Raw genomic sequence first — 27,090 nt, 5'->3', positions numbered from 1 at the left:
AGCAAGTGACACCCACTGCTGCTTGTCACCTGGCTGGGTATCCATCTTTTTAATCTTGCTCCAGAAAACAAAAAATCACCGTGGTTTTCTCTTTCCACTCTTAGGTGCCCTTAGTCATTTTAAATGTCTGCGCATAGCTTTCCACACGGCTGAGAAAAGAGCTGAATAAGGACTTTTGCACAGGCTTAGACACCCCAAGGGTTCCCCTCGCTCAAAGCCCTGCTCTGTACACTGAGAAGATTGCAAACATGACGTAGGAAGGTAGTGTCTGTCCCAGGAGGAAGGACTTGGACACCCAGACCCCGGGCACCTATGTCTACATACCCCCCAACCTGTGTATACTCAGACACCTGGACCCTGGCGCCCCCTAACCTGACCCTGGAGGACTCAGAACACCCAGACATGGGCACCCCCCAACCTGACCCCGGAGGACTCAGACACCTGGTCACTGGGCACCCCTTGCCTGACCCTGGAGGACTCGGACACCTGGACCCCAGGCACCCTCCAACCTGACCCTGGAGGACTCAGACACCTGAACTCCGGGCACCCCACCAACCTGACCCTGGAGGACTCAGACACCTGGACCCCAGGAAAACCCCCAATCTGACCCTGGAGGACTCGGAAACCTGGTCACTGGGCACCTCTTGCCTGACCCTGGAGGACTCGGACACCTGGACCCTGGGCACCCTCCAACCTGATCCTGGAGGACTCGGACACCTGAACCCCAGGCACCCCCTGCCTGACCCTGGAGGACTCGGACACCTGGTCACGGGGCACCCCTGGCCTGACCCTGGAGGACTCGGACACCTGAACTCCGGGCACCCCACCAACCTGACCCTGGAGGACTCAGACACCTGGTCACTGGGCACCCCTGGCCTGACCCTGGAGGACTCGGACACCTGAACCCCAGGCACCCCCTGCCTGACCCTGGAGGACTCGGACACCTGAACCCCAGGCACCCCCTGCCTGACCCTGGAGGACTCGGACACCTGGACCCCGGGGACCCTCCAACCTGACCCTGGAGGACTCGGACACCTGAACTCCAGGCACCCCACCAACCTGACCCTGGAGGACTCAGACACCTGGACCCCAGGAAAACCCCCAATCTGACCCTGGAGGACTCGGACACCTGGACCCCAAGAAAACTCCCAACCTGACCCTGGAGGACTCGGACACCTGGACCCCGGGAAAACCCCCAACCTGACCCTGGAGGACTCGGACACCTGGACCCCAGGCAACCCCCAACCTGAGCCTGGAGGATTCAGACACCTGGACCCCATGCAAACTCCCAACCTGACCCTGGAGGACTCAGACACCTGGACCCCAGGAACCCCCCCAACCTGACTCTGAAGGACTGGGACACCTGGAACCTGGGCACCCCCCCCCCGACCCTAGAGGACTCGGACACCTGGACCCCAGGCACCCCCCAACCTGAGCCTGGAGGACTCGGACACCTGGACTCCGGGTACCCCCGACCTAACCCCTTACCCCGAAGCCAAGAGGTCACTGACAGGGTTCCAGGCACAAATGAACACCTCGGACTCGTGGCCCCGAAGGACGGTGGCTTTGCTGGGTGGGATCTCCACATCTCCGTCGATTTCCATTGGTTTTGAATGATTATCTGTTGCGGGGAACAGGACAGGACACGTGTCACGGAAGAAATCCATCCATCCTCAGGGCATGTAAGCTTTATAGACAACTTCCTCCACTGCACTGCCAGGCCACTGGTGACGATTATAATCAGATTACGGCTTCTGTGAAGCCACACCTCTTCACAGTCTCCAAATCTGATAGGAGAATTAAAAACTGGTGTTTATTCTTTGTAACTAGGGCCAGGCTCATAGGTAATAACAATGGGAACAAGACTGGACACAAACAGGAGACAGCTGTCTCTTGGACAGAATTTGAAGGTTCCTTCTCTCTCTTTTATTTCTACAGTAAAAAGAAGTATATTTTGTTACATTTTCCTAAGAAGTCAATGAGGAGAATTGGATGGCATCACTGACTCAATGGACCTGAGTCTGAGCAAACTCCAGGAAATGGTGATGGACAGGGAAGACTGGTGTGCTAGCCCACGAGGTCTCAAAGAATCAGATACCACTGAATGAACAACAGCAACGAAAGAGAAGTTAGGAGTTTCTGAATACCAAAGGCTATCTCACTCTTTGTTATATGCCTAGAACTTAAGTCAAGTTGCTGCTGTTTAGCGCTGTCACGTCCGCCTCTTTGGGACCCGGCTTCTCTGTCCACAGGGATTCTCCAGGCAAAAATACTGGAGTGGGTTGCCATTTTCTTCTCTAAGGGATCTTCCCGACCCAGGGATCGAACCCGCCTCTCTTAATGTCTCCTGCACTGGCAGAAAAGATCTTTACTGGTGAACAACTTCGCAACTGAGCAAGTCAGCTGCAGACACTGCTGCTAGAATACAAGTTACAATTCAAATGACAGTGGGGATAACTAGGATACATATAAAGTTTTCTCAGCAAAAGTTCCTTCTGTTGAGGGGACAAGTGATTTTATAAGACATCTTCCTGATGTGTTAGCTCCTAACCTACGAAGCTCCCACATGGACATGGCATCCTTCTTCCAGAAGGCTCACCACCCACAACCCCTCAGCCTGCAAACCACCTCATGGTCTTGGGACTCAAATGCTATTTTCTTACTGGAGCCAAGTGTGTTCCGGGCTTTTGAAGCCATGCAGACACACCCCAGATGACCCCAAGGGGACTCCAGGTTGTGAAAGAGTCGGGGGCGACAATCATGGTCGACGCTACACAGAAGAGACTCATCCCGGATCATACTGTAGCGTTTAGTCACTCAGCCATGCCCGACTCCTTGCGACCCCCTGGACTGCAGCCCGCCAGGCTCCTCTGTCCATGGGATTTCCCCAGGCGGGAATACTGGAGTGGGTTGCCATTTCCTTCTCCGAGGATCTTCCCGACCCAGGGATCGAACCTGGGTCTCCTGCACCGCGGAACCGTTTTTTCCCCTTCTATGCGGCACAAGAAAGAAGGTTCTTGAAGGTCAGAGTGAAGTCTAAATTCAGACGCTGTAAGTCTGGCTGAAGCTGCCTTGTAACAAGAGCAGGTCGGACGGAGTAGAGGTTGGAAAACTGGACATTGCCTGCGTGTGTGTGTGTGTGTTTAGGTGGGGAGGTTGGTGGCCAGCCGTCAAGTGGAAAGTAACCCCACCGCCGAGGCCCCCTCAAACGAAGGAGGAGCTGGGAGCTTCCAGCACACCTTGAGGTCTCCATGTGGCTACGCTTCCTCGGCATCTTAGATTGAAAGACATGGTGGAGTTTAAAAGTTCGCAAGATTTCTGTCACAGTCGTAGGTACGTAGATTTCTCAAGCCTCACCAGTTACGCTTCCTTTCTGGGGTGGAAGGTGAAGAAAACAGGGACGTTCACCCCCTGGGCTGTAGCTGAAGCAAACGAGGACGTTCACTTTCTTCCTGTTTCGCTCTTAGCACCTTGACGGAGAGACCCCACGGGGCAGGGCAAGTCCACGAATGACGTGAAGGCACAAGCCACGTTATCTTTTCATCTCCTTTCCTGGCCCCCATCCTTGCGAACCTTGTGAACAATGATTACGGGGCCTGCTGATGGGAGGTCATGTGATTCGATGCATGGCAGCCTGGCCCTTCTCTCTGCCCAGTGGTTGAGCCGTGTCCCAACTCCAGTGCGGAGAGGCCTCGGCCCGAAGATGACTATCTTCCCCCTCGGGAGAGTGCAGCGCCTTGGAGGGAAGGGGCGTTCAAAATAGGGAAGAACACACACTCACTGGCAGAGCCTTACACGCACGTACACAGATGCACACTCTGAAGCTGTCCTTGAAGCCGTCTCTGAATTTGTAAGCAGGAGGTTCTCTGGCCTTCCCTAGCGGCTCGGACGGTAAAGAATCCGCCTACCAATACAGGAGACGCAGGTCCGATCCCTGGGTCGGGAAGATCCCCTGGAGAAGGGAATGGCTACCCACATTCCAGTGTTCTTGCCTGGACCATTAAATGGACAGAGGAGCCTGGCGGGCTACAGTTCATGAGGTTGCAAGGAGCTGGATATTATTGAGCAACTAAGCACTCTCTAATTTGAGGCTCTCTGCCTCATTTCGCACACACTTTTGGGCATTAGCTAACAGGAACCCTGCTGCAACGAACCGCATAAGCCAGCATTCGCTATGCGGGCCTGGTGACCTCTCAGTGACCACGGGTTCTGAGTGTCATGTCAGAATCCGTCCACAGGGCAGGACAGTGCAGGGAGCCTCCAGAGACGAGACCCTCCTGAGCCGGGCGGTGTTCACACGGCAACACAATTACCTTTACACCAAGTGAGCTGTCAGAGCAGCAGAATCCCTACAGCTGAGGACGTGCAGGTATTGGAAAGTCACGTCACTGGTACCACGTATAAAACTAGACAGCCAGCGGGAGTGTGCTGCGGCGTCCCACGTGGCGCTCGTGGTAAAGAACCCGCCTGCCCATGCAAGAGACAGGGGTTCTACCCCTGGCTTGGGAAGAGCTCCTGGGCAGAGGAAACGGCGACCCACTCCAGCATTATTGCCTGGAGAAGCCCGGGGACAGAGGAGCCGAGACAGTCCACTGGGGTTGCAAAAGAGGCAGACGCGACGGAAACGACCTCGTGCACACTCCTGCACAGGAATATGCTGCTGTGATGCAGGGCGCTCTGTAAACAACCTAGAGGGATGAGATGGGCTGGGAGGAAGCTTCAAGAGGTAGGGGACATGTGTATCATGGGTCTATCTATGGCTGATTTGCGCTGACGGATGGCAGGGGACCTATGGATACCTATGCAGATGCTGGTGTTGATGGATGGCAGAAACCAACACGATTCTGCACATTAATTATTCTCCAATTAAACAAACAAAACCACGTCTAAGGATTTCGATGGGAAAATTGGAGCAAGAAGGCCTCCTGGGTGCAGAGTAAGCAAACGCTAGGCAAGGCCTGCAGGGCACCGACCAGAGGACCCAGCCGGACTGGGAGGACACCAGAGAAGCCGGCCAGGAGTGGGCACCCCCCCGCACTCACTGATGGCGTGTGCTCCGTTTTCCTCCCCGTTGACCGTGGCCTCGCCGTTCTTTGGTGGGTTCTGCTGGGAAACGGCCGCGGGGGCTGCCGTCGTGGCGGCTGCTGCTGCGGCTGCTGCTGCGGCTGCGGCTGCTGCGGCCGCAGCCGCCTGCTGCTGGGCCAGCTTCTCCCGGAAGGCCTGCTGCCGCGTCTGCACCACGTCCGGCATCACCGCGTCGATCAGGGACAGGGACTCGATGGGGCGGCCGTCAAACACTGTGCCGTCCTGTGGACAGAGCCCCAGGGAGCGGGGTGGGTCAGCGCTGGCTGGGCATCTCCTGGGTTGGAAACGCAGCTGCCTGGGGGAGGCGTGGGGGGCTGCCCGGGATTGGAACTGGGAAGGGGCAGCCCACAGACACCGAGGCCCAGCACTCGGTCAATAGCAACGTGAACCCAGGCGTGAGGGGGCCACCCCGAGCCTCCTACTTCCCGTCACAACTGGAGGGCTGCAGTGGTCTCAATGGAAGGGGGCGATCCTGCTCCTCAGGGCCGGGGGGCATCCGGGAAAATCTGGAGGTGTGTCTGGTGATCACGACTGCAGGGTGGGAGGGGGATGGGTGCAGCCGGCACGCAGCGGGGAGGGACCGGAGATGCTGCCGAACATCCTCCAGTGCACAGGATGCCCCCCGCCTCCACCCCCAGGGAGGAACGGTGTGGTCCTCAATAGTGGAGAGCGGCGTGAGAGACCCTGCCCTTGCCAGACCCTCTGACAAGTCTCCGGCTCAAGCTGCAAAGTCCTGCTTCTACCCCCACAACAAATCAGGCTCTGACTCAGAGCGTATCCTTCCATCTGACATTATCAAACGCATGTACTGCCATGCGAAGTGACTTCTGGGGACTCAGGATGCAAGATGCACCCATAATACAGCTAACGACGGCACCGCTGAGGTACCATGCCTGTTTCCTCAGCTTCCTCCGAGTCTCCTAGTGTTCATCGAGGATGAAAAAAAAAAAATCTCTCCCTACCTGCTGAGAAAACACAGGAGAGAGTAACAGAGTCCTTTCCTGAGAAGGTGCTCTGATTATTAGAGTCACACGAAACTCCGGGCCTCTCGCTGTGTCTGCTGGATACTCAGACAGGTTTTAGACTGTTCTTTCCTCATAAATCAGGAAGAGCTGAAGGACGTGTGTGTCAACTACACAGTAGTCAAAAGAAACGGCAGCCCAGCTGACTACCGGATACTACACAATATCTGAAAATTAGAGACCAGTGTAGAACCTGGAAAAAGAAGTCACCCTCATCCCCTGATTCTGCCCATGGAGTGGCCAGTGATGACCGGCCGGCCGGCCGCCTTCTACGTCACCTTCCTTCTTTGCATATTCATGCCCCAGACGGATGACGATTTTGCAAAAGGTAGTAACTGCGCAGAGTAATAAAAACGCTTCCTTGCCTAAACTCTAAACGCACACTGTCTCACTTGTAACAACTGGAAAGCTAAGTGACAAGTGAGACGACCTTTCCGTCTCCTCTAGGCAATGTTGCATTTTGAATTGACAAGGGAGAGAAGGTATGGAAATGAAAGACATGGAAACTGGGTGTATGTGAGGCTATGTGTGTGTGTGTGTGAAAATGAAAGTCACTCAGTCGCGTCTAACTTTCGCAACCCCTTCTCCAGGCCAAAATGCTGGAGTGGGTAGCTGTTCCCTTCTCCAAGGGATCTTCCCAAGCCCATGATTGAACCCAGGTCCCCTGCGTTGCAGGTGGATGCTTTACCAGCTGAGCCACCAGGGAAGCCCAAGAATACTGGAGTGGGTAACCTATCCCTTCTCCAGTGGATCATTCTGACCAGGAATCAAACCTAGGTCTCCTGCATTGCAGGTGGATTCTTTACCAGCTGAAAATCCTTTGCCTTTACAAGGGAAGCCTGTATGTGTGTTTGTGTGCCTGTGTGTGTGTGTATGTGGGTATGTGTGTGTGTGTGCCTGTGTGTGTGTATGTGGGTATGTGTCTGTATGTGTGCCTGTGTGGGTGTGTGTGTCCGTATATATATCTGTTACGTGTGTGTGCGCTTGTGTGCATCTGTGTGTGTGCAGGGAAATCCAATCACAGCATTGCACAATCTGAGAGCTGGGGTCCTGTACTCCTATTCCCACACGTATCTTGTGGGGAAAAAAAAGAGAGAGAGAGAGACTTAGATGGGATCGTGTTGCCAGCAGAAGATCCCGGGCACCCCGATGTAAGAAAAGGAAAGAGGAGATTGCCTGCTGTCAGGCAGGAAAGCCTACAGTGTCGGCAGACAGCTGGGTGTTCTCTGAGATGTGGGGTTTTGGAAAAGGAGAGAGGAACACACAAGAGAGAATGTGAGATACGCTACGTCTGTGATTGTAAAAGCTGAAGGGAAAGTGGCGATAAATACGACAAAGAAAAGACAGGCCTGCAAGGATGAGAAAGGGGAAGAGGAGGCGGAGCAAAGTGTGCAAGGGTTCAGGGAGACGGGCTCGAGGGTGGGGTGACTGTGGGAGCAGACTTCTGGTGGTAAAGGGGAGGGGGCGTGTGGCCGCTGAACGATGTCAGCCGTGATGGACGCGTCGCAGCAGGAAACGGGGACCTGGGGCACGGCAGTGTGCTGGATGGAGCGGGGTTGTCGCTAAACGGAGGCAGGACGGGGGAGAAAGGGAGCTAAGTGCAGTTACAATCAGACGGTCTCAGACTGAGACTCCAGCAAGACCCGGATGTCACAGGAGGCCCAGGATCCTCACAGGACAGTCCCCAGACAGCAGCAAAGCAGGTGGGAAGGGAAGCTGTCTTGACCCCTCACCCTTTATCTTTAAAAGGGTTCAGTTCAGTTCAGTTGCTCAGTCGTGTCTGGCTCTTTGCGAACCAGCATCAGGATCTTTTCCAAAGAGTCAGTTCTTCACATCAGGTGGCCAAAGTACTGCAGTTTCAACTTCAGCATCAGTCCTTCCAATGAACACCCAGGACTGATCTCCTTTAGGATGGACTGGTTGGATCTCCCCTGTAGTCCAACGGACTCTCAAGAGTTTTCTCCAGCACCACAGCTCAAAAGTATCAATTCTTTGGCACTCAGCTTTCCTTATGGTCCAACTCTCACATCCATACATGACTACTGGAAAAAAACCATAGCTTTGACTAGAGGGACCTTTGTCGGCAAAGTAATGTCTCTGCTTTTTAATATGCTCTCTAGGTTGGTCGTAGCTTTTCTTTCAAGAAGCAAGCATCTTTTAATTTCATGACTGCAGTCACCATCTGCAGTGATTTTGGAGCCCCCCAAAATAAAGTCTCTCACTGTTTCCATTGTTTCCCCATCTATTTGCCATGAGGTGATGGGACCAGATGTCATGATTTTAGTTTTCGGAATGTTGACTTTTTAAAAAGGTTACAATAACTCATTTAAAAACCGCTATAAAATTGGCCCCGATACGCACGTGCCCTCATCTATAAAGAGGGAGGGTATTTAAGCAAATCGGGAGCGACTTAAATGCACACGTCTGGTCCCAACCTCCCGGAGGCAGCTGTGCAGTGAGGCCTCTATCAAAGCCATCGCTTGACATAACCCCCTTGAACTGAACAGTACTCATCTCTCTCTGCTTCAATTTTCTGGGAGTGCCCTTGCTCAGGTTCACATAAAACACAGACTCTAGGCGAAATGACTCACACGGTCCCTCTTCCACTGAACTGCTGAGAGACCTCCAGGAGGAAGGGTGATTTCTGCGCCCGTGGCTGGCCCATGCCCGTCGTGAGGCACGGCTGAGTCTTGAACGAGGCGGGTCTGACCTCCCAGGATCCACTACACGCGGATGTGTTCCAGCACGCTCACCACTGTGTTTGCCCTCCGCGGCGGGCGGAATCCGCAGATACAGAAGGGCTGGCTGTGGGACCCGAGCACCCCCTGTGGATTTTGGTACCCACGGCAGGTCTTGGAACAAATCCCAGGAGGATTCCGAGAGACTATAAATCAGCATCCTTTCCCACGCATCACGATGATCCCTTCATGGTGAACGGTGTCGGACTCTTGATCTCCAAAGAAGAAGATTTCACTTCAGGACCAGGGACCAGGCTTGATCACTCAAGAGCTGTTGTGTAGCAGAAGTTTTACTAAAGTATAAAATGGGACAGAGAAAGCTTCTGACACATATATCAGAAGGGGGACGAAGAGTGGCCCCCTCACCAGTGTTCAGTTCAGTTCAGTTCAGTCACTCCGTCGTGTCCGACTCTTTGCAACCCCATGGACTGCAGCACACCAGGTCTCCCTGTCCATCAGCAACTCCTGGAGTTCACTCAAACACGTGTCCATTGAGTCAGTGATGCCATCCAGCCATCTCCTCTTCTGTCGTCCCCTTCTCCTCCTGTCCTCAATCTTTCCCAGCATCAGGGTCTTTCCCAATGAGTCCGCTCTTCGCATCAGGTGGCCATAGTATTGGAGTTTCAGCTTCAGCATCAGTCCTTCCAATGAACACCCAGGACTGATGTCCTTTAGGATGGACTGGTTGGATCTCCTTGCAGTCCAAGGGACTCTCAAGACTCTTCTCCAACACCACAGTTCAAATGCATCCATTCTTCGGCGCTCAGCTTTCTTTATAGTCCAGCTCTCACATCCATACATGACCACTGGAAAAAGCATAGCCTTGACTAGACGGAGTGTTACCAGTGCTGGCAAGGGAGCTATATTCTTTCTCATTAATTATTACAAGAAATCAAAAGAATGTCTCAAGTTTGTGAAAACTTTACCAGACCGACTCCCATAATTCATATCTAAGATAACAGGATAAGCCAGAGGGTTTTCAGGAAGGAGAAACTGTCCTCAAGCAGGAGATATACACTGTTGTTACATAATCCTTAGGACAGAGTTTAAAGTGAGCTGTTTACGTATTCATCAGTTCAGGCTCAAAAATAACAAAAACAAAAACGTTTTATGTGACTAAGACTTAAGGAAGTGTCAAGGGGGGGAAAAAAAAAAAAGATGTTTGTCTTTCCTCCTCCTTGAGAATTCCAGGCCCCTATCTTCACCTTGAGCACCCCAGGTCCCTTTCTCCTCCTCCTCCTCCTGCTCCACAGCAACTCCGGACTTCTTGTCAACCTGCCTAGGCATTGCCTCTCTCAGTGATACCACCACGACCAACCAGTCCACAGCCATCTACGGGGCCTCAGGAGCTGGCTCCTCGGGTGTCACAGCACCGGGATCCCTGCTGGGAAAAGGGCTAGCATAAGGGAAGACGGGACCCTAACGCACTGGGAGAGGCTGTGGGGAGCTCCCTCGCTAGGGTCTTCCCAGAGCGCCCAGGCTCCCCGGGGCGGCAGCGTGCTGCAGGGGCCCCGTCCTGCTCCCCCGCGTGCCCACCCCCCGGGGGAGGGCCCACGTTACCTCGTTGATGCTGATTTCGGCCTCCACATACTGCAGGCCCTTCTGCAGGATGGAGATGAGCGCGGCGGGCGGCACTAGCGTCCCGTTGATGTTGGACTGGCTGATATGGCTCTCGATACCGAATGTGAACGCCGAGTGGGAGAAACCTGCAGAAGCGCATGGGAGGTGGGGTAGGAGGGTGCGTGGGTGGGTGGGGTTCCGTGAGGCCTGGACTTGTAGCACGCACCCCTGGGAGGTCAGATGCGCCTAAGGAGTACGGGGCAGGGGGTGGGTTCGTGGTCATAGGACGCCCAGCCTCTGGTGTGGGCCGTGTCCCAGAGACAGACGGCAGACCAAGGTGTGACTGCCTGGAACAGCTGGTAAAAAAGCTTTAAAAAAAAGAGAGAGAGAAGAAAGCAAGCAAGCAGAGGCTTTCCAGTGCCATTATTATTATTTAAACAAAGAAACAACTTATTTTTTAAAAAATATTTTTTGGCTACCAAGCGCAGCAAGTGGGACCTTAGTTCCTGGACCAGGGATCGAACCCATGGCTCCATCCCACCCCTGCACTGAGAGCTCAGGAGTCTTAAGCACTGGACTGCCGGGGAAGTTCCCCCTCCCCCATACCCAACCCTTTCCAGCATTATTAAAAGCAAAACAGAGGCCACAGTCTGCCCTGGGGTAGACGTTACAGAAGTTGGACTCCAGGCTCTGTGTGCCTGGGTTCCGCACGGCTCCTTCCAGAAGCTCACGCTGATGTCTGCTGGCAGGAGCCAGCCTCCTCCCAGCGTTCGGGGCAAATGAAGCTCATCACCAACCGTGGGAAGAAACATGAGGCGGTTCTGCACCCATCGCGGGGTAACCTTGAGTCGCTTTACGGAACTGGGCATGACCCCCTCCCCACCCTTGGCTAAGGGATGAAGGGTCCCCCACACCCGCAAAGCCCCTGCAGCACCCTCGTCAAATGCCTCAGCATGAACCCACTGACAACACTGGGCAGGTGAAAGGTGCTCACGGAAAAGGCGTGCAGGAAGCTGCTTGGATGAAAATATGCAGGGAGAAAGACTGGGCCGGTGACCACACGTAACGAACGAGGCGCGATTCAAAGACGGAGACTGCTGTAACAAACGAGGCCCGTGTCAATGAAGGAGGCTGCAGGGCCAGGAAGGAGGTTTTCGGGGGCCTTCTGGATGGGGAGGGAATGGTCTGAGGCATAAGTTTCCCCTCTGCTGTCACCTGTTGGGGGGTCCCGGGCAACCCACTGCCATCACTTGTGAACATCTTCCCATCAAGACCAGCTCATCCTACATGCTGGGGTGGGTAGAGGGGTTGGGGGGGAGTCTCACGGGGGAACCTGCACACCGCCTCCCCACTTCACTTTCCTAGGACACCCCCTTCATCAGCCGGATGATGGGCTGCCCGCCCCCAGATCCCCCAGCCTCCATCTGGGTCAACAAACACAGCCAGCCTCTGCAACACACAGAACGGCCCGCAAGATGGCAGTGTTGCTCCAGGCAAGGAGAGCCCTGTCTGCAAACTTCCCTTTCTCTTCCCTCACCCCTCCTCCTCATGGCCTGATTATTAAGAATACATGCAATAGGCGCTTGATTCATATTTATTTCCAGAGTAATACTGTAGAGCCTGCTATTAACTTCCCATGTTATTTCTTTACAAGCTGGAACCACCTACATGAGACTGTGCAGGAGAGCACCTTGGAGGCCCCTCTCCAACACAGGGTCCCTGTGCTCCTGTTGTTGGAAGGGCATGAGCACAGAAAGGCCCTCTGCAAATCGGCCTTCTGTTTTTCCTTCTTACTTGTTCTCTCTCTGGCCCTCCTTTGCCCTAACCACTCCTGCCACAACAGAAACATCCACCCCCGTCTTCACCAACGACCTTATTCTTTGCATCTCCGCCACCACACACAGAGTCTTAATCTCCAAGCTCTCTCATCCAGTTTCCGGCAAGGGTGCACGAGAAAAACCTGGGTCAGCAGACAGAGAAGGACCGAGTGGGTATCACTGGCTGAGAGACGCCCCAACCTCATGGACTCCCTTCCTACGTACTCTGGGCCACCATCGCTTCTGGCTTGTAGAATTCTTCCCGGGTGACCATCTGGCTCACTGACTTTTTCCATCTCCTTATCCGTGTCTCCATCAGCAGATGGGACAGGATGTAGGACTGAGAGTCATCTGCTTCCCTCCTGGTGTCGTCACGAGGTCCAGAGCAGGACCACGCCCACTGGGGTAGTGACAAGACGCCACCCCGCCAGCTCCGACACGGTGCCCACAACTGACCAGGTTTTGCTTCTAATTGAAGAACGCTTCCTAATTCATGTAAGCCTCCCCACGACCACCTTCCCTCCCTGCTGGCTCAGACAGTTAAAGAATCTGCCTGCAATGTGGGAGGCCCTGGGTTAGATCCCTGGGTTGGGAACATTTCCCTGGAGAAGGGAATGGCAACCCACTCCAGTATTCTTTCCTGAAGAATCCCCACGGACAGAGGAGCCAACAGGGTCGCAAAGAGTCGGACGTGACTGAATGACTAAGCACGCACAGGACCGCCTGCAGTCTCTCCCTTGCACCCTTCTCTTCTTTTTATGAATCAGGTCCCGAGATCACCCTTGGGGCCTGACACAGGCCACGCGCTAGCTCCAAGCTTGTGGCTGGACACCCGTCTCTCAGCCCACCACAAAATTCCACGTAGCACCTTCTGCAGAGCACTGCCCCAGGGCACAGCGTGGACTATGGCCAGGGCCCCAGACAAATAACCTCTCAGCAACCGATGGAGTAGCAGTCGTCAGAGAGAGGTCACACTTCTGGTGTACGTCTTTGTCCATTCGAGCTGCTGGAGGAAAATCCCACAGCCTGCGTGGTGTCAGCCACAGACATTTACTGCTCACAGTTCTGGAGGCTAAACTCCAAGATCAAGGCACTGGCACGTTCAGTGTGTGCTGAGAACCACTTTACGGACCACACACATGACTACATTTTCCTCGTAACCTCAGGAGCAAGAAAGCTCTGTGGGGCCTCTTACAAGGGCACAACTGCATTCACAAAGGCCCCATCCTCAGGACCTGATCAACTCCTAACGACTGAACTTCCCAGTATTAACTGGGGATAGTTGTTCAGTCGCTCAGTTGTGTCTGACTCTGCAAACCCATGGACTGCCGTACACCAGGCTCCTCTGTCCTTCACCATCTCCCAGAGTTTGCTTAAACTCATGTCCACTAAGTTGGTGATGCCATCCACCATCTCATCCTCTGTCGCCTGCTTCTCCTCCTGCCTTCAATCATTCCCAGGAACAAGGTCTTTTCCAGTGAGGCAGTCTTCACATCAGGTGGCCAAAACATTAAGAGTTTCAGCATCAGTCCTTCCAGTGAATACTCAGGGTTGATTTTCTTCAGGATGGACTGGTTGGATCTCCTTGCCGTCCAAGGGACTCTCAAGAGTCTCCTCCAACACCACTGTTTACAAGCATCAATTCTTTGGCGCTCAGCCTTCTTTATGGTCCAACTCTTATATCCATACACGACTACGGGAAAAACCGTAGCTTTGACTCTATGGACCCAGGTTACGTTTAAACGTATGTATTGGGGGGAGGCTCGCAAAATTCAGTCTGGAGTCACCTTGGAAGACTGCCATCTCCAGGAAGGATGCTACCCTTGGGGTGGCCCAGCCTCCACCAGCATCAGCACCCACCCCTCCCAATCGGACTCCAAGGCTACTGAGCATATTCACTAGCAGCTTGCCGGTCCTGTAGCTTCTGTGCCTTAAGCCTGTTCAGCTTTCTGCACACCCCTTCTTCCACCCAGCAAGACGCGGAGGAATAAAGAACACAGTATCAGCAGGCAGAGACGGAAACGCTCGGGACCGGCTCAGTGGCAGGCGTGGAAGTTGGTGAAAAGGGGCAGAATAGAGAGCTTGGTGGCCCCTGGATGACTGATCCACGTGACGGCTCAGTGTGATTGCCGCTGGTGTCCACTGGAGCAGTCGCTGAAGCCTGCAGACGTGCCCACTACCTAGGAGGCGTCCCCGATGAAGCACTTCTCAGGAAGGTTTCTCAACCGTGACATTGGGACCAAACTGTTCTTTGTTGTGAGAAGCGCTGTGTCCTAGGCATTACAAGATGTTTAGCAGCATCTATGATCTCCACACCCTGGATGTTTGTTTTCTGTCTTGGGTTTTTTTTTGGCTGCCCTGCATGGTGCCCTGCCCCGCATGATCATAGTTACCAAACCAGGGCCTGAATCCACGGCTGTGGGAGTGAAAGTGTGGGGTTCTAACCACTGCACCAATAGGGACGTCTCATTACACACTAGATGTTAGTAGCAAGCCTTCCTCAGTCATGACAACTGAAAAACGTCTGACGAACCCCGCCACGGCAGAGAACCAAAGACCCACAGGAACCACAGCCCCTTAATGACACAGTCCTCAGGTCTACACGCTTCTGCTCCATTTATAAACACCACGGGTGGATTGCTGTCACTAAAAAGCAAGCCAGCGAATTCAGGAAACACACAGTAATGGGGGGGCCGGGGGCACGGGCGGATAACCAGGTGAAGTCAGAGTATTTCTGAAGAGGAAAAAAGGGGATAAGCATGCTAAGATGGGAAAGGTTTCCATGTGCTTAGCCACTCAGTCGTGTCTGACTCTTTGTGACCTCCGTGGACTGTAGCCCGCCAGGCTCCTCTGTCCATGGGATTCTCCAGGAAAGTATACTGGAGTGGGTTGCCATGCCCTCCCCTTCAGGGGATCTTCCCAACCCAGGGATCAAACCCAGGTCTCCTGCACTACAGGCGGATTCTTCAGTGTCTAATCCAGGAAGGGAAAGATTTATACTACATTTTCTATAAGGCACAACAAGACCATCAAGAGTTAAGTATGCACCCCATCTGTCCATTGCAGCATTATTTACAATAGGCAAGACATGCAAACAACGGAGAAGTCCATCAACAGGTGAACAGATAAAGAAGACACGGTACATAGAGAAAATGGAATCTTACTGAGCCAAGAAAAGCAATGAAACAATGCCATTTGCAGCAACGTGGATGGAACTGGACACTATCATACTAAGCGAAGTGAGTCAGACAGAGAAAGACAAAAGCCAAATGATATCACCTGTATATAGAGGCTCTTAAAAAAAAAAAGCACTAATGTACTTATTTACCAAACAGAAACAGACATCCAGATTTAGAAAACAAACTTGTGGTTACTAAAGGGGAAGGTAGGGAAGGGATAATTAGCAGTCTGGGATTAACAGAGACACAATACCATTCAGAGAACAGATAACCAACAAGGACCTACTGCAAGGCACACACGACGACAGTCAATACCGTGCAATAACCTATAAAGTGACAGAAGTTTAAAAAGAATATACGTATACATTTATGGGGCTTCCCTGGTGGCTCAGCTGGTAGAGAATCCGCCTGCAGTACGGGAGACCTGGGTTCCATCCCTGGGTTGGGAAGATCCCCTGCAGAAGGGAAAGGTCACCCACTCCAGTATACGGGCCTGGAGAATCCCAGAGTCCATGGAGTCGAAAAGAGCTGGACACAACTGAGCGACTTTCACTTTCACTTGCTAAACACCCCAAACACACACATACTGTAGATCAACTATCCTTCAATAAAAACAATACATTGAAAAAAAAGATCTGGTGCTATACATCTGAAACTAACACACTATAGATCCACTATGCCTCAACACAAACAATACGTTAAAAATAATAAGATCTTGAAGAGCACTGTTCTTCCCATTTGGGGTGACAGGTGCTAGGAAAGCAGCGTGGGCATGGATGTGCCTCACCCACTAGGCAACCCAAACAGATTAAAAACTAAACCACTGCTAAACCACTAAGCCAGACCTCTTTCACAAATGGCCTCCCAAACCATTCGAGCTGTGCAGTGAACCATCCTGCCCAATTAAATGTTGGCCTGATTCATCAGCAGAACCTGCTGAAGAATCACTCACTGGCCCTTGGAAACACTGGTTATTCAGCGGAGAAAGGCAGACATATAATATTCGGGCAGCTGTGAGGCCGGTGGTCCACCTTCAGCTGAAACAAAGGCACCTTGGTTGGGAAGATCCCCTGGAGAGGGGAAAGGCTACCCACTCTGGTATCCTGGCCTGGAGAATCCCGTCGACGGTGTAGTCCATGGGGTCACAAAGAGTTGCACACGACCAAGCATGTCCAACTCTTAACATTAAAGGCAGCATTACAGGCATTTGTTTGAGGCATTAAATGCAGAGTCTTTATTAAGGACTTCATAGACTCAATACTGGGAATACTGACAGCTATCCAAAGCCGGCGGGCACGATATGAAAATTGTCTAGACCAGGGATATACAGCCCAGGGCCCACGCTGCCTGTGTTTATCAATCAAGTTTTATTGGAGCAGTTGTTGCCCATGAGTTGATACGCTATCTGTGGATGCTTTCACACTGCAACGGCAGAGCTGAGTCATTGCAAGACACACAGTATGGGCCGCAAGTGAAAGTGTTCACTGCTCCGTCGTGTCTGACTCTTTGCGACTCCAGGGACTGTAGCCCGGCAGGCTCCTCTATCCATGGGGATTCTCCAGGCAAGAATACTGAGGTGGGTTGCCATGCCCTCCTCCAGATGGGCCACAAAGTCAAAAATATTTAGGATATGCTCCTTTATAGGAAACGTGTGCCAACTTGACTATTACGTGTATATTGTATATACACACTTATGTGTCTGTGTGTTCAGTAGCTTAGCTGTGTCCACCTCTTTGCGACCCCTTAGACTGCAGCCCGCCAGGCTCCTCTGTCCATGGGATTCTCCAGGCAAGAATACTACAGTGGGTTGCCATTGCCTCCTCCAGGGGATAACATCCTGACCCAAGGGTATCGAACCCACGCCTCTGGCATCTCCTACACTGGCAGGTGGATTCTTTACCAACTGTGCCACCTGGGAAGCCCATATATACACATATGTACGAACGTATGTATGTATATATATGTGTACCACAGACGTGTGTGCAAATATATATATATGGACCCGCAGACACAGACCACACGAAAGCAAGTGTCAGTCTACCCCGCATCCATTCTGCCCTTTCTTACTGCTATGGACTAAACGCCTGTCTCCCAACATTCATATGCTGAAAATGCACTCCGTCAGGTGGTGGTGTCTGCTTTTGAACTCTGGTGCTGGAGAAGACTCTTGAGAGTCCCTTGGACTGCAAGGAGATCCAACCAGTCCATCCTAAAGGAGATCAGTCCTGGGTGTTCATTGGAAGGATTGATGCTGAAGCTGAAGCTCCAATACTTTGGTCACCTGATGCGAAGAGCTGACTCACTGGGAAAGACCCTGATGCTGAGAAAGATTGAGGGCAGGAGAAGAAGGGGATAACAGAGGATGAAATGCTTGGATCTCAATGAACATGAGTTTGGGTAAACTCCAGGAATTGGTGACAGACAGGGAGGCCTGGTGTGCTGTGGTTCATGGGGTTGCAAAGAGTCGGACACGACTGAGTGACTGAACGGAACTGAACTGAAGGTGGTGGTGTCAAGGAGGTGATTAGGACACGAGGGTGGGGTCCTCACGAATGGGGTTAGTGTCCAAACATCGACACGGCAAACACTCAGTTCATGACTGTTATCTGCAAGACCACATACAACTTTCTTCCCACAACACCTTCCTGGCCTTTCAGCAGCCCGCAGTGACTCCACCGGCACCTGGGAATTCCTATTCTCCGTAATGGTAAGAAACAAACTGTTCGTGTTTACGAGCCTCTCGGTCTGCAGCCTTTTGTCACGGCAGCCGGAAAGGCCCTGAGATGCGCCTTCTGCTCTGTGTGATTGACAAGGTGACGGCATCAGTAGCCGCCGTTCACCGAGTACTTCCCTAAGTGTCAGCCGGCAGTAGTAGAGCTTTCTAGGTGCTAGTCGACAGGACCCAAGGCCGTCACGGTAACCTGGCTGATCTGACACGAGGAACCGAGGACTCCCTCTCAATCTCAAAAGCAGTGAAGAGTCTGCAGACCCAAACGTAGCCCTGCAAACCTCTCATTTCCTGCCATAAGAAGCTTGGCCATCTCTCACTATACCTCACCAGGCTGCCTTTGCGAGAAGCATATATACCACTTTCCTGCAGGACACCTCTGCTTAAGACTCTGCTCCCTTGGTGTACAACGGTGGTTCCTGGTTGTGAAGTGTGGGCACTTCTGTCAGCCAGAGGGAGACGGGGGCAACACCTGGAACACCTCTGCTTGTCACCAGAGGGTGTGTTGGTGTGCAGTTGCTAAGTCTTTGAACAACATTCCATGCATTTGCTACAGTTCCTTTTTATTACGAAGGGGGCGACAGAGGATGAGGTGGCCGGATGGAATCATCAACTCAAATGGACATGAGTCTGAGCAAACTCTGGGAGATGGTGATGGACTGGGAGGCCCGGCGTGCCGCAGTCCATGGGGTCACAGAGTCGGACACAACTGAGCAACTGAACAACTTTCTATTTGTGGAGAGAACACACTTCACCAGCCTGGGCCTGCCCTCATTAGCTTCCTTCTCTAACCAACAAAACAGGTGGAATTAGCTGATCGCCAAGGTCCCTTTCAATTCTATACAGAGGAAGGAACGACCTCATCGTCCCAACTGAACCCGCGAGATCTTGATTTATGGAGGTGAGTGAGTGACGTCACACAGAGATTAAGGCCACCAAGAACCCGTGACTTGCAGTTCCTGTGGGAAGGGGCCGGGCCATGTCACGCTGCCGGGGATACAAGAAAGCTTATCGCACCAGGGGCCACATCACCGAGAAATAGACAGGAACTGAGACTACAGCTTTATGGAAACGAGGGTGAGCGAGCAGCTCAGTGGGAACGCTGCCCACTGGACAGACGAGAGTTAGAGTCTGTGTGCCTGGGAGGTCTGTAACGTGATTTTCACGAGAGCCACCTCTCAGAGAGAGAGAGAGAGAGAGAGAGAGAGAGAGAGAGCCCACTGGCTCTGGCCATCGGTCCAACCCTACAATCAGTGAATGTCAAGCAGCCACTGGTCAGGACACTCATCCATTCCAACTGGCTATGCGGATGGAAGCCCAGTTCAAAAATCACTGCAGATGGTGACTGCAGCCGTGAAATGAAGACGCTTGCTCCTTGGAAGAAGCGCCATGACAAACGTAGACAGCGCATGGAAAACCAGAGATGGTGCTTTGCCGACAGAGGTCTCAACAGTCAAAGCTGTGATTTTTTCCAGCAGTCGTGTGCGGATGTGAGAGCTGGACAATAAAAAAAGGCTGAGCGCCAAACAACTGATGCTTCTGAACTGTGGTGCTGGAGAAGACTCTTGAGAGTCCCTTGGACTGCAAGGAGCTCCAACCAGTCCCTCTTAAAGGAGATCAGTGCTGAATATTCACTGGAAGGACTGATGCTGAAGCTGAAGCCCCAATCCTTTGGCCACCTGATGGGAAGAGCGAACTCTTTGACAAAGACCCTGATGCTGGGGAAGACTGAAGGTGGGAGGAGAAGAGGACGACAGAGGATGAGATGGTTGGTGGGCCTCACCGACTCAACGGATATGAGTTTGAGCAAGCTTCGGGAGGTGGTGATGGATAGGGAAGCCTGGCGTGCTGTGGTCCATGGGGTCGCAAAGAGTCGGACACGACTCAGCGAGTCAACAACAAACGGGGATGGCACCTAACAATGGGATCATCTCTGGAAACAAAAGTGTGGATTCTAAGGTAGATCAGTGCCTCCTTGTTTCTGGAGCATCCCTGGACGCAGAGCAGTGAGCACTCTCTGTCCATTCTCCTCCATCCGTTCTTCCTGAATCGTAGTTTTCTGCCACAGAACCGCAGAGGCCTGCAACACGGCCTGCCTTCCTCTCGGTGTGGGAGACCAGGAGATTCAGGTGCAGGGGAGTTGGCGAGAGTACAGGTAACCAATATACATGGAAGAGAGGTTGGAGGGAGGTGAAATGGCTGATGTTGTTTAGTCACTAAGCTGTGTCTGACTCTCTGTGACCCAGTGGACTGTAACCCGCCAGGCGCCTCTGTCCATGGGATCTCCCAGACAGGGATACTGGAGTGGGTTGCCATTTCTTTCTCCAGGGGATCTTCCCAACCCAGGGATCGAATCCAAGACTCCTATGCTGGCAGGTGGATTCTTTACCACTGAGCCCAGTTAGGTGCTGAACCGCTGAAGTCGCTCAGTCGTGTCCCAACTCTTCGTGACCCCATGGACTGTAGCCTACCAGGCTCCTCCATCCATGGAATTTTCCAGGCAAGAGTACTGCAGTGGGTTGCCATTTCCTTCTCCAGGGAATCTTCCCAACCCAGGGATCGAACCCAGGTCTCCCACATTACAGGCAGACACTTTACCATCTGAGCCACCAGGGAAGCCCAGTTAAGTGGCAGCTGGGTCCAATAAATCAAAACACACACACACAGACACAGACAGAGACAGAGACACACAGACACAGACAGAGACAGAGACACACAGACACAGACAGAGACAGAGACAGACAGACACAGACACACACACACAGACACAGACAGACAGACAGACAGACAGACAGACACACACACACACACACACACACACTCACACTGTAAACAGGCAAGGCAGGAGAATAAGATACCATCCCCTCATCTTTGCGGGCTAATTTATCATCAGTTCACTTCTTTTTGGATGTGATGGCTTTGTCTCGCCAGAGGATTACCTTTTCTGTCCGGGAAGCCACACAAAACCGCTAACCCCAGTTTCATTTATGGTCAACAGCACAAATCTTTGCTCAGAGTTGCTTTTGACTCTGCGATCTGCAATCACTGCACACATGCACACTGACTTTACATTTCATCTAAACCAACTCCTCCCCCCACCCCCCAGCCCCGAGACCCAGCCCCGCTTTCTGTCCTAATTCTCTACTATCTTGCTGGAGAAAAACTTGAGCGCAGGCAGGCTGCTCTCAGAGCTGCAGACCTACTCCCACTGACCTGCCGTCACGTGGAATTTGGTGTAAAATGGAACTGCTTGGAAGGCGCCCAAAAGAAATAGCAGGAGGACCTCGTTAAAAATAGGGTTTTGCTTCTAACATCTGGCCCAGACCCCAGGGGTGGCGGCTGAGTGCGGGCCTGCCAAGATGTTTAATATCTCCCAAACCTGGGAGGGCTCCAGGAGGAGAAGGCATTAGTCAGGTTATAAATGCACGGTGCTATTTCCTCCCGGGGCCGACAAACTGCGAGGGGAGGCAGCTCGCCCACAAGGGGCATCGGGGCGCGCTCCCCCAGACCCCAGCCCTGGCTTCCAGCCGCCATGCAGAGAAGCAAGGTTTGCAGCCAGCCCCCTTTGGCCCCATCACCCCCAACAGCCCTTGAACCCTCATAAAGCTTGGATTTACTATTTTGTTAATTGGGGAATTCAACCACGACCGCCAACACAGAGATTTACGATGGATGACACCATTAAAAATTACAATAATAAAAACACACACACGACTTAGGGGGAGGAGAAACAGAGAAAGCAGTTTGGAAGAGAGAGGGAACAGTCACATCACTAGATGCTTGATGCAACTGCTGTTCTTACCCGGGGGTAATTTCCTCCAGTCCCCCTTACCTCTGTAACTTGATTTTTTACACGTTTAATTCTTGCGGTCCTAGGATTTCACACCCCTGCTCTTTCTCACCTAACACAGTATCAGCAGCTCTCCCAGTGACTCATTAGTCTCAGCCACCATTCTGCCTGGGGCTTCCTTCCCTGGCGCCTGAGACGGTAAAGAGTTTGCCTCCAAGGCAGGAGACGCGGGTTCGATCCCTGGGTCGGGAAGATCCTAGAGGTGGACACAGCAACCCTCTCCAGTAACCCCGCCTGGAGAAGGACAGAGGCAGCCTGGTGGGCTTATAGTCCACAGGGTCGCAAAGAGGCAGTTGGACATAACTGAAGCGACTTAGCATGCACATTGTTCTCGTGGAGTCTGTTTTCGCGGAGAGTCACCCCTGATGCACACGGCCTTCAGATTTCATTTTCAAACACTAGCCAATGGGCCTCCCGTCGGACACCCTGGCCTTCACTTGCTCCCCGTGACCCAGAGCCCCTGCACTTCCTTCCTCTTCCTCCCATCCTGTATACTTTGTACTTCTTGCCAAGATGCTTCTTCTCCCCTAAACGGTGTAGCCGGCTTTTGCTGAGGCTTGTAACGTTAATGCGGGCTCTTGACGATTTTGCTTGAAATGCTCTGCTTCCTTTTCCCCTGAAGAGTTCTAGCTCAAATGCCTCCTTCTGTCTGCACCCCTCCCCTGCTCCTCTGTGAACACCGCCAACTCGAGTTTAGCAGCCCCTGTGTCAAGACGCCTGTTTAATTCCCTGGGTGGGGAGAAAAAGACTTGCTCCTCTCGTGCGTCCCCTTCTAATGCTAGCACTAGGGCGGTGCCACCACTCAACAGGGCCAGCGGGAAACACTTGGTAGAGCTGAAAATCCTGACAGCTGCTTAATCCGCACACATCGGATTCCTGGAGAGTGCCCGTACCTCTGATGGTACCCAAAACAATTTTACAAAGCATGAGGGGTAGATATTTTAAAATTTAACAATCATTATTTTTTTAAATTGTGCATTATGCAAACACAATAGTAGACGTATTTGAAAATTTAGTGAAACGTTAACTGCTTCAATTTAAGGAAAAATGTAAGTAAATATTAACAAAATACTTTCAGGTGTACGCAAATATGGCAAAATGAGGTCTCTGGTACAAGAGAACCAAGGATGGGAAATACACGCATAGACAAGGGAGGGCTACAGACACGTTCAAAAGACAAGGAGGTAATAAATACTCAGGATACCAACACTGCGTCCAGGCTCCCTGGACAGGAAGAAACATATGTATTCTATGGGCCGTCTCAGACAAGAGTCTGCAAGCTGTATCCTCTGGGCCAAATCTGGCCCCTGGCTTGTTATTATAAATAAAGTTTTATTGAAACACAGCTACTCTCAATGGTCTATGCACTTTTGATGGCTGCTTTTGGACCACAAAGACAGAAATGACTGGTTGCGATAGAGACCAAAGCAATACCTTTTAAAGTCAGATTCTGCCAACTAATCCAGGGGAGAGACCTAAATTATGAGACTACAGGTCCTTAGGAAAGCAGTTTTTGATCCGTCGGCTTGTGTAACCCCTAAGGTGCAAACCTAATGAGAATACTGGGAAAGGAACATCACTGCCTAGCCGCCCTTAGTAAAACAGACATGAACATGCCAGACAGAGAATCAACAAGACGGAATCCAGTGAAGGGGACAAAATGTCCAGGCCATGTGGGGTTTATCTCAGGAATGCAAACTTAATGCTGAAAAAGAAACCAACCATCCCACCACGTTAAGAGCGAAGAAAAATCATTTAAGTGGAAGATTCTGGAGCCAGAGGGTGTGTTCTGAATTCTAGTTCTATGTCTTCCTGGGCAAGCCACTATCTCCTCAATGCTTTGGGTCGCTCACCTGTCAACGACGGAGGCAGCTGTATCTACTTCTTGAAAAGAAAATGAAAGCGTTAGTTGCTCGGTCGTGTCCAACTCTTTGCAACCCCATGGGCTATAGCCTGCCAGGTTCCTCTGACTGAGATTCTCCAGGCAAGAATACTGGAGTGGGTTGCCATGCCCTCCTCCAGGGGATCTTCCTGACCCAGGGATCGAACCTGGGTCTCCTGCATTGCAGGCAGACTCTTTATCGTCTTGAGCCACCAGGGAAGCCCCATCTCCATCTTAGGGGGAAACAGTCTGACTCATCAAGAACTTGAGAATCATGCCCGGCACACAGCTCATGCTTAGTAAATGGGACCTACAGTCACTCAGACAAAACAATGGAACAGATGGAAACACTGATAAGATACAGGGAGTGCCCAGCTGACAGAAAGGCGAGGGGGAGAGGACTGGGCATGGAGGCAGTCGGAAAGACACCGTGAACGAGAAATAGATGACAGTGATTCTGACATTTTCACGTGAAACCTGGATGAGGTTACGGGGTCAGAGGGAGTTCCTCTTTGCAGGGGAGGAAGAGTGGTCAGGAAATGGCAATGCTCTCAGTGTGGGATCATGTTGAAGAATGCTTGGGAAATACACAATGAACACAGCAGTACAGAAGGCAACAGAGAGGCTGGACGTGGGCCCCGCAGACCGGGGGAATCTGAGGAGAGGCTGGGGAGAGACCGCCCACTCCCACCCCCAGACTGGCGGAGAAGACGTGAGTTAGGGACAGAAACCTAGACCTGGATGTGGGAGGGAAAGAAAAAAGGATGTCACCCTGGGGATCGTGGCATTTTAGACGTGGACAGAGAAGACATCACTAAGGCTACAGACAGAAACTTGGGGAAAAAAGGACAGTGTTGTGTCTGACAGTCCAGATGACTGGCTCGCTGAGTCTGGAAGGAAGAAAGGGAACTATGATTGGCAGAATGAAGCACATCAAAGCTGGACACTTTGAAGGTCACATTAGAATTTCAGAGCAGGCAGATCTGAAATGTGATGGTGTATGAACTTTGGAAACAGGCACCATGGTAAGCACGGTTAATTCATCTCAGCCAAAAAAGGAAACGGGAACCATCTGAGGCTTTTTCGTATCGTCCCCACCCTTTAAAGGAGGAAGCAATGGCCTAAGAAGCTTTAAGGACTTTTTCAACAGCACCTAACCTTTCTCTGATGGCCATACTCATGGACACGATTTGGCTATACTGAGCAAGACGCACAGTGAAACAAGTGTAACTTACATGCAGGCTTCCCAGGTGGCTCAGTGGCAAAGAACACACCTGCCAAGGCAGGAGACCCAGGAGACACGGGTCCGATCCCTGGGTTGGGACGACTCCCTGTCGAAGGAAGTGGCAACCCACTCCAGCATTCTCGCCCAAAAAAATCCCACGGACAGAGGAGCCTGGGGGGTGGGGTGGGGGGCTAAAGTCCACGGGGTCACGAAAGAATCAGACGTGGCTGGGAGACTAAACAAGAACTTACAAACACTCGGCCGATTCTCCAGTGCTTTTCTAGCGAACTGCTTTCTCCCGATTCTCTGAGAAGTAAACAAGCACAGGAATGGCAAACCTTGAATCTGAGCTTTGACCGCACGGACGACGGAAAGCAGCACACTCAGAAAAGACGGCACAACCACAGCCACATGGGAAATCGAGAGGACCGTGAACCTCGGGGATGCATCAAGAGCAACTGCGCCACGGTTCCGTTTTGCTACGCTTCAGTGGGTTATCGTCACACCCAAAGGGCAGTTCAGAAAGACACTCTTTTTCTGAATGAAGAGGAGCTTGTTGGCAATGGGCACCAGTCAAAAAGGGTTTGGGATGAGATGACCCCCACACAGTGCAGGGTCTTTCGAAAGCCCTAAGGGGCCTAAGGGGAGATCGGCCCCCCAGACTGAGCTCTGTCCTGCAAAGGAAATGTGGGCAAGCTTTGCTGTGGGAGGTGTGTGCAGCCCTGCCCCGACAAAGCTCTCCTGGGGGGTGCTTTACGCTCTTCTATGTGAGAGGCGTGGATATCACATTCTCCAGCTACTTATCTGCCCCTACACTCTTTACAGTGAGTTTTCAAACGTGAAGTAAAAACACACGTGACCGATACACAACCACACACCGCAGGTGTCCACCTGGAGGGGACTGGGGCTGGGTGGACAGCCTGGGTCTGCCCAGGTGCTCCTGTCCCTTCGACAAGAGTTGCAGGTCCACATAAAACCCTGGATGGCGAAGCTCGGGAGGCTAGCAGCTCAGCCCCTTTGCCATCAGACATGCTGCTGGGAGAACCAGGTATCATCACACTGCTCAGCCAGGAGGGGACACCCGCAAGTCTGTGCCTGGTTCTCCTGGACTGGACCCCACGCACTTTGCCCTCGGCTGACTGTAACCTGTCTCTTTTTTACTTGGGAGGGGGGTGGGGGTTGTTCCCAGGTGCTGCTAGGGGTAAAGAACCCTCCTGCCAATGCAGGAGACTTAAGAGATGCAGGTTTGATCCCTGGGATGGGAAGATCCCCGGGAGGAGGGCAAGGCAGCCCACTCCTGGAGAATTCTTGCCTGGAGAATTCCCCCAGTCCATAGGTTCACCAGAGTCACCGAGAGTCACTTGGCACCCACGTACGGATTATATCTCAATGGAGAAAAACTGAAGCTATCAATTCAAACAAAGGGCTCCACTGGATACTGTATAAACAAGCCGAACAAACAAAATATACACTCAATCTATATGATTAAGAGGGATGTAACAAAAATGGAGACGTAGCACCGACTTTGATGAACCTGTTGATCTTTTCGATTGACTTTTCCTGGGACTTAAGTGCCATGTAACAAAGTGTAAGTTTGGGGTATACACGGTGATGATGTGACACGTGGATATACATTGTGGAAGAACTACGCAATAAGGTCAGCTCACATATGCAGCACCTCACATGATTAACCTTATTTACTTCACTGAGAACACTTCCACGATCTCAGCAACCTCAAGTACCCCATATACCACTACGAAGGTTATAATCCGTATCTTTTTGCTGTAACCCACTGCGAGTGGAACGGTTACCAAATTCTGTGAAAGTCGCTCAGCTGTATCCAATGCTTGGTGACCCCATGGAATTCTCCAGGCAGGAATCCTGGAGTGGGTAGCCTATCCCTTCTCCAGGGGATCTTACCAACCCAGGCATCGAACCCAGGTCTTCCGCATTGCAGGCGGATTCTTCGTTTACCAGCTGAGCCACAACGGAAGCCCAAGAATA

At 52.2% G+C, this 27,090-nt stretch overlaps 1 protein-coding gene across 5 annotated transcripts in view; it reads right to left on the bottom strand.

Moving 5' to 3' along the window:
- TBL1X (transducin beta like 1 X-linked) overlaps positions 1-27,090 on the bottom strand; it is a 243,911-nt gene that overhangs the window by 22,143 nt on the left and 194,678 nt on the right. For all 5 annotated transcript variants that reach the window (XM_070289705.1, XM_070289708.1, XM_070289707.1 and 2 more), the window contains 3 exons: positions 10,406-10,551; positions 5,043-5,307; positions 1,489-1,621 (listed from right to left, as the gene is read on the bottom strand). In XM_070289705.1, the coding sequence (XP_070145806.1) occupies positions 1,489-1,621; positions 5,043-5,307; positions 10,406-10,551 (544 nt within the window). The remainder of the gene's footprint in view (positions 1-1,488; positions 1,622-5,042; positions 5,308-10,405; positions 10,552-27,090) is intronic.

Source organism: Ovis canadensis, chromosome X (assembly GCF_042477335.2).
Source record: "Ovis canadensis isolate MfBH-ARS-UI-01 breed Bighorn chromosome X, ARS-UI_OviCan_v2, whole genome shotgun sequence".
Lineage (NCBI taxonomy): Eukaryota > Metazoa > Chordata > Mammalia > Artiodactyla > Bovidae > Ovis > Ovis canadensis.
Note: the sequence above shows the minus strand (reverse complement) of the source record. Positions and strands in the feature narration are given on the sequence as shown.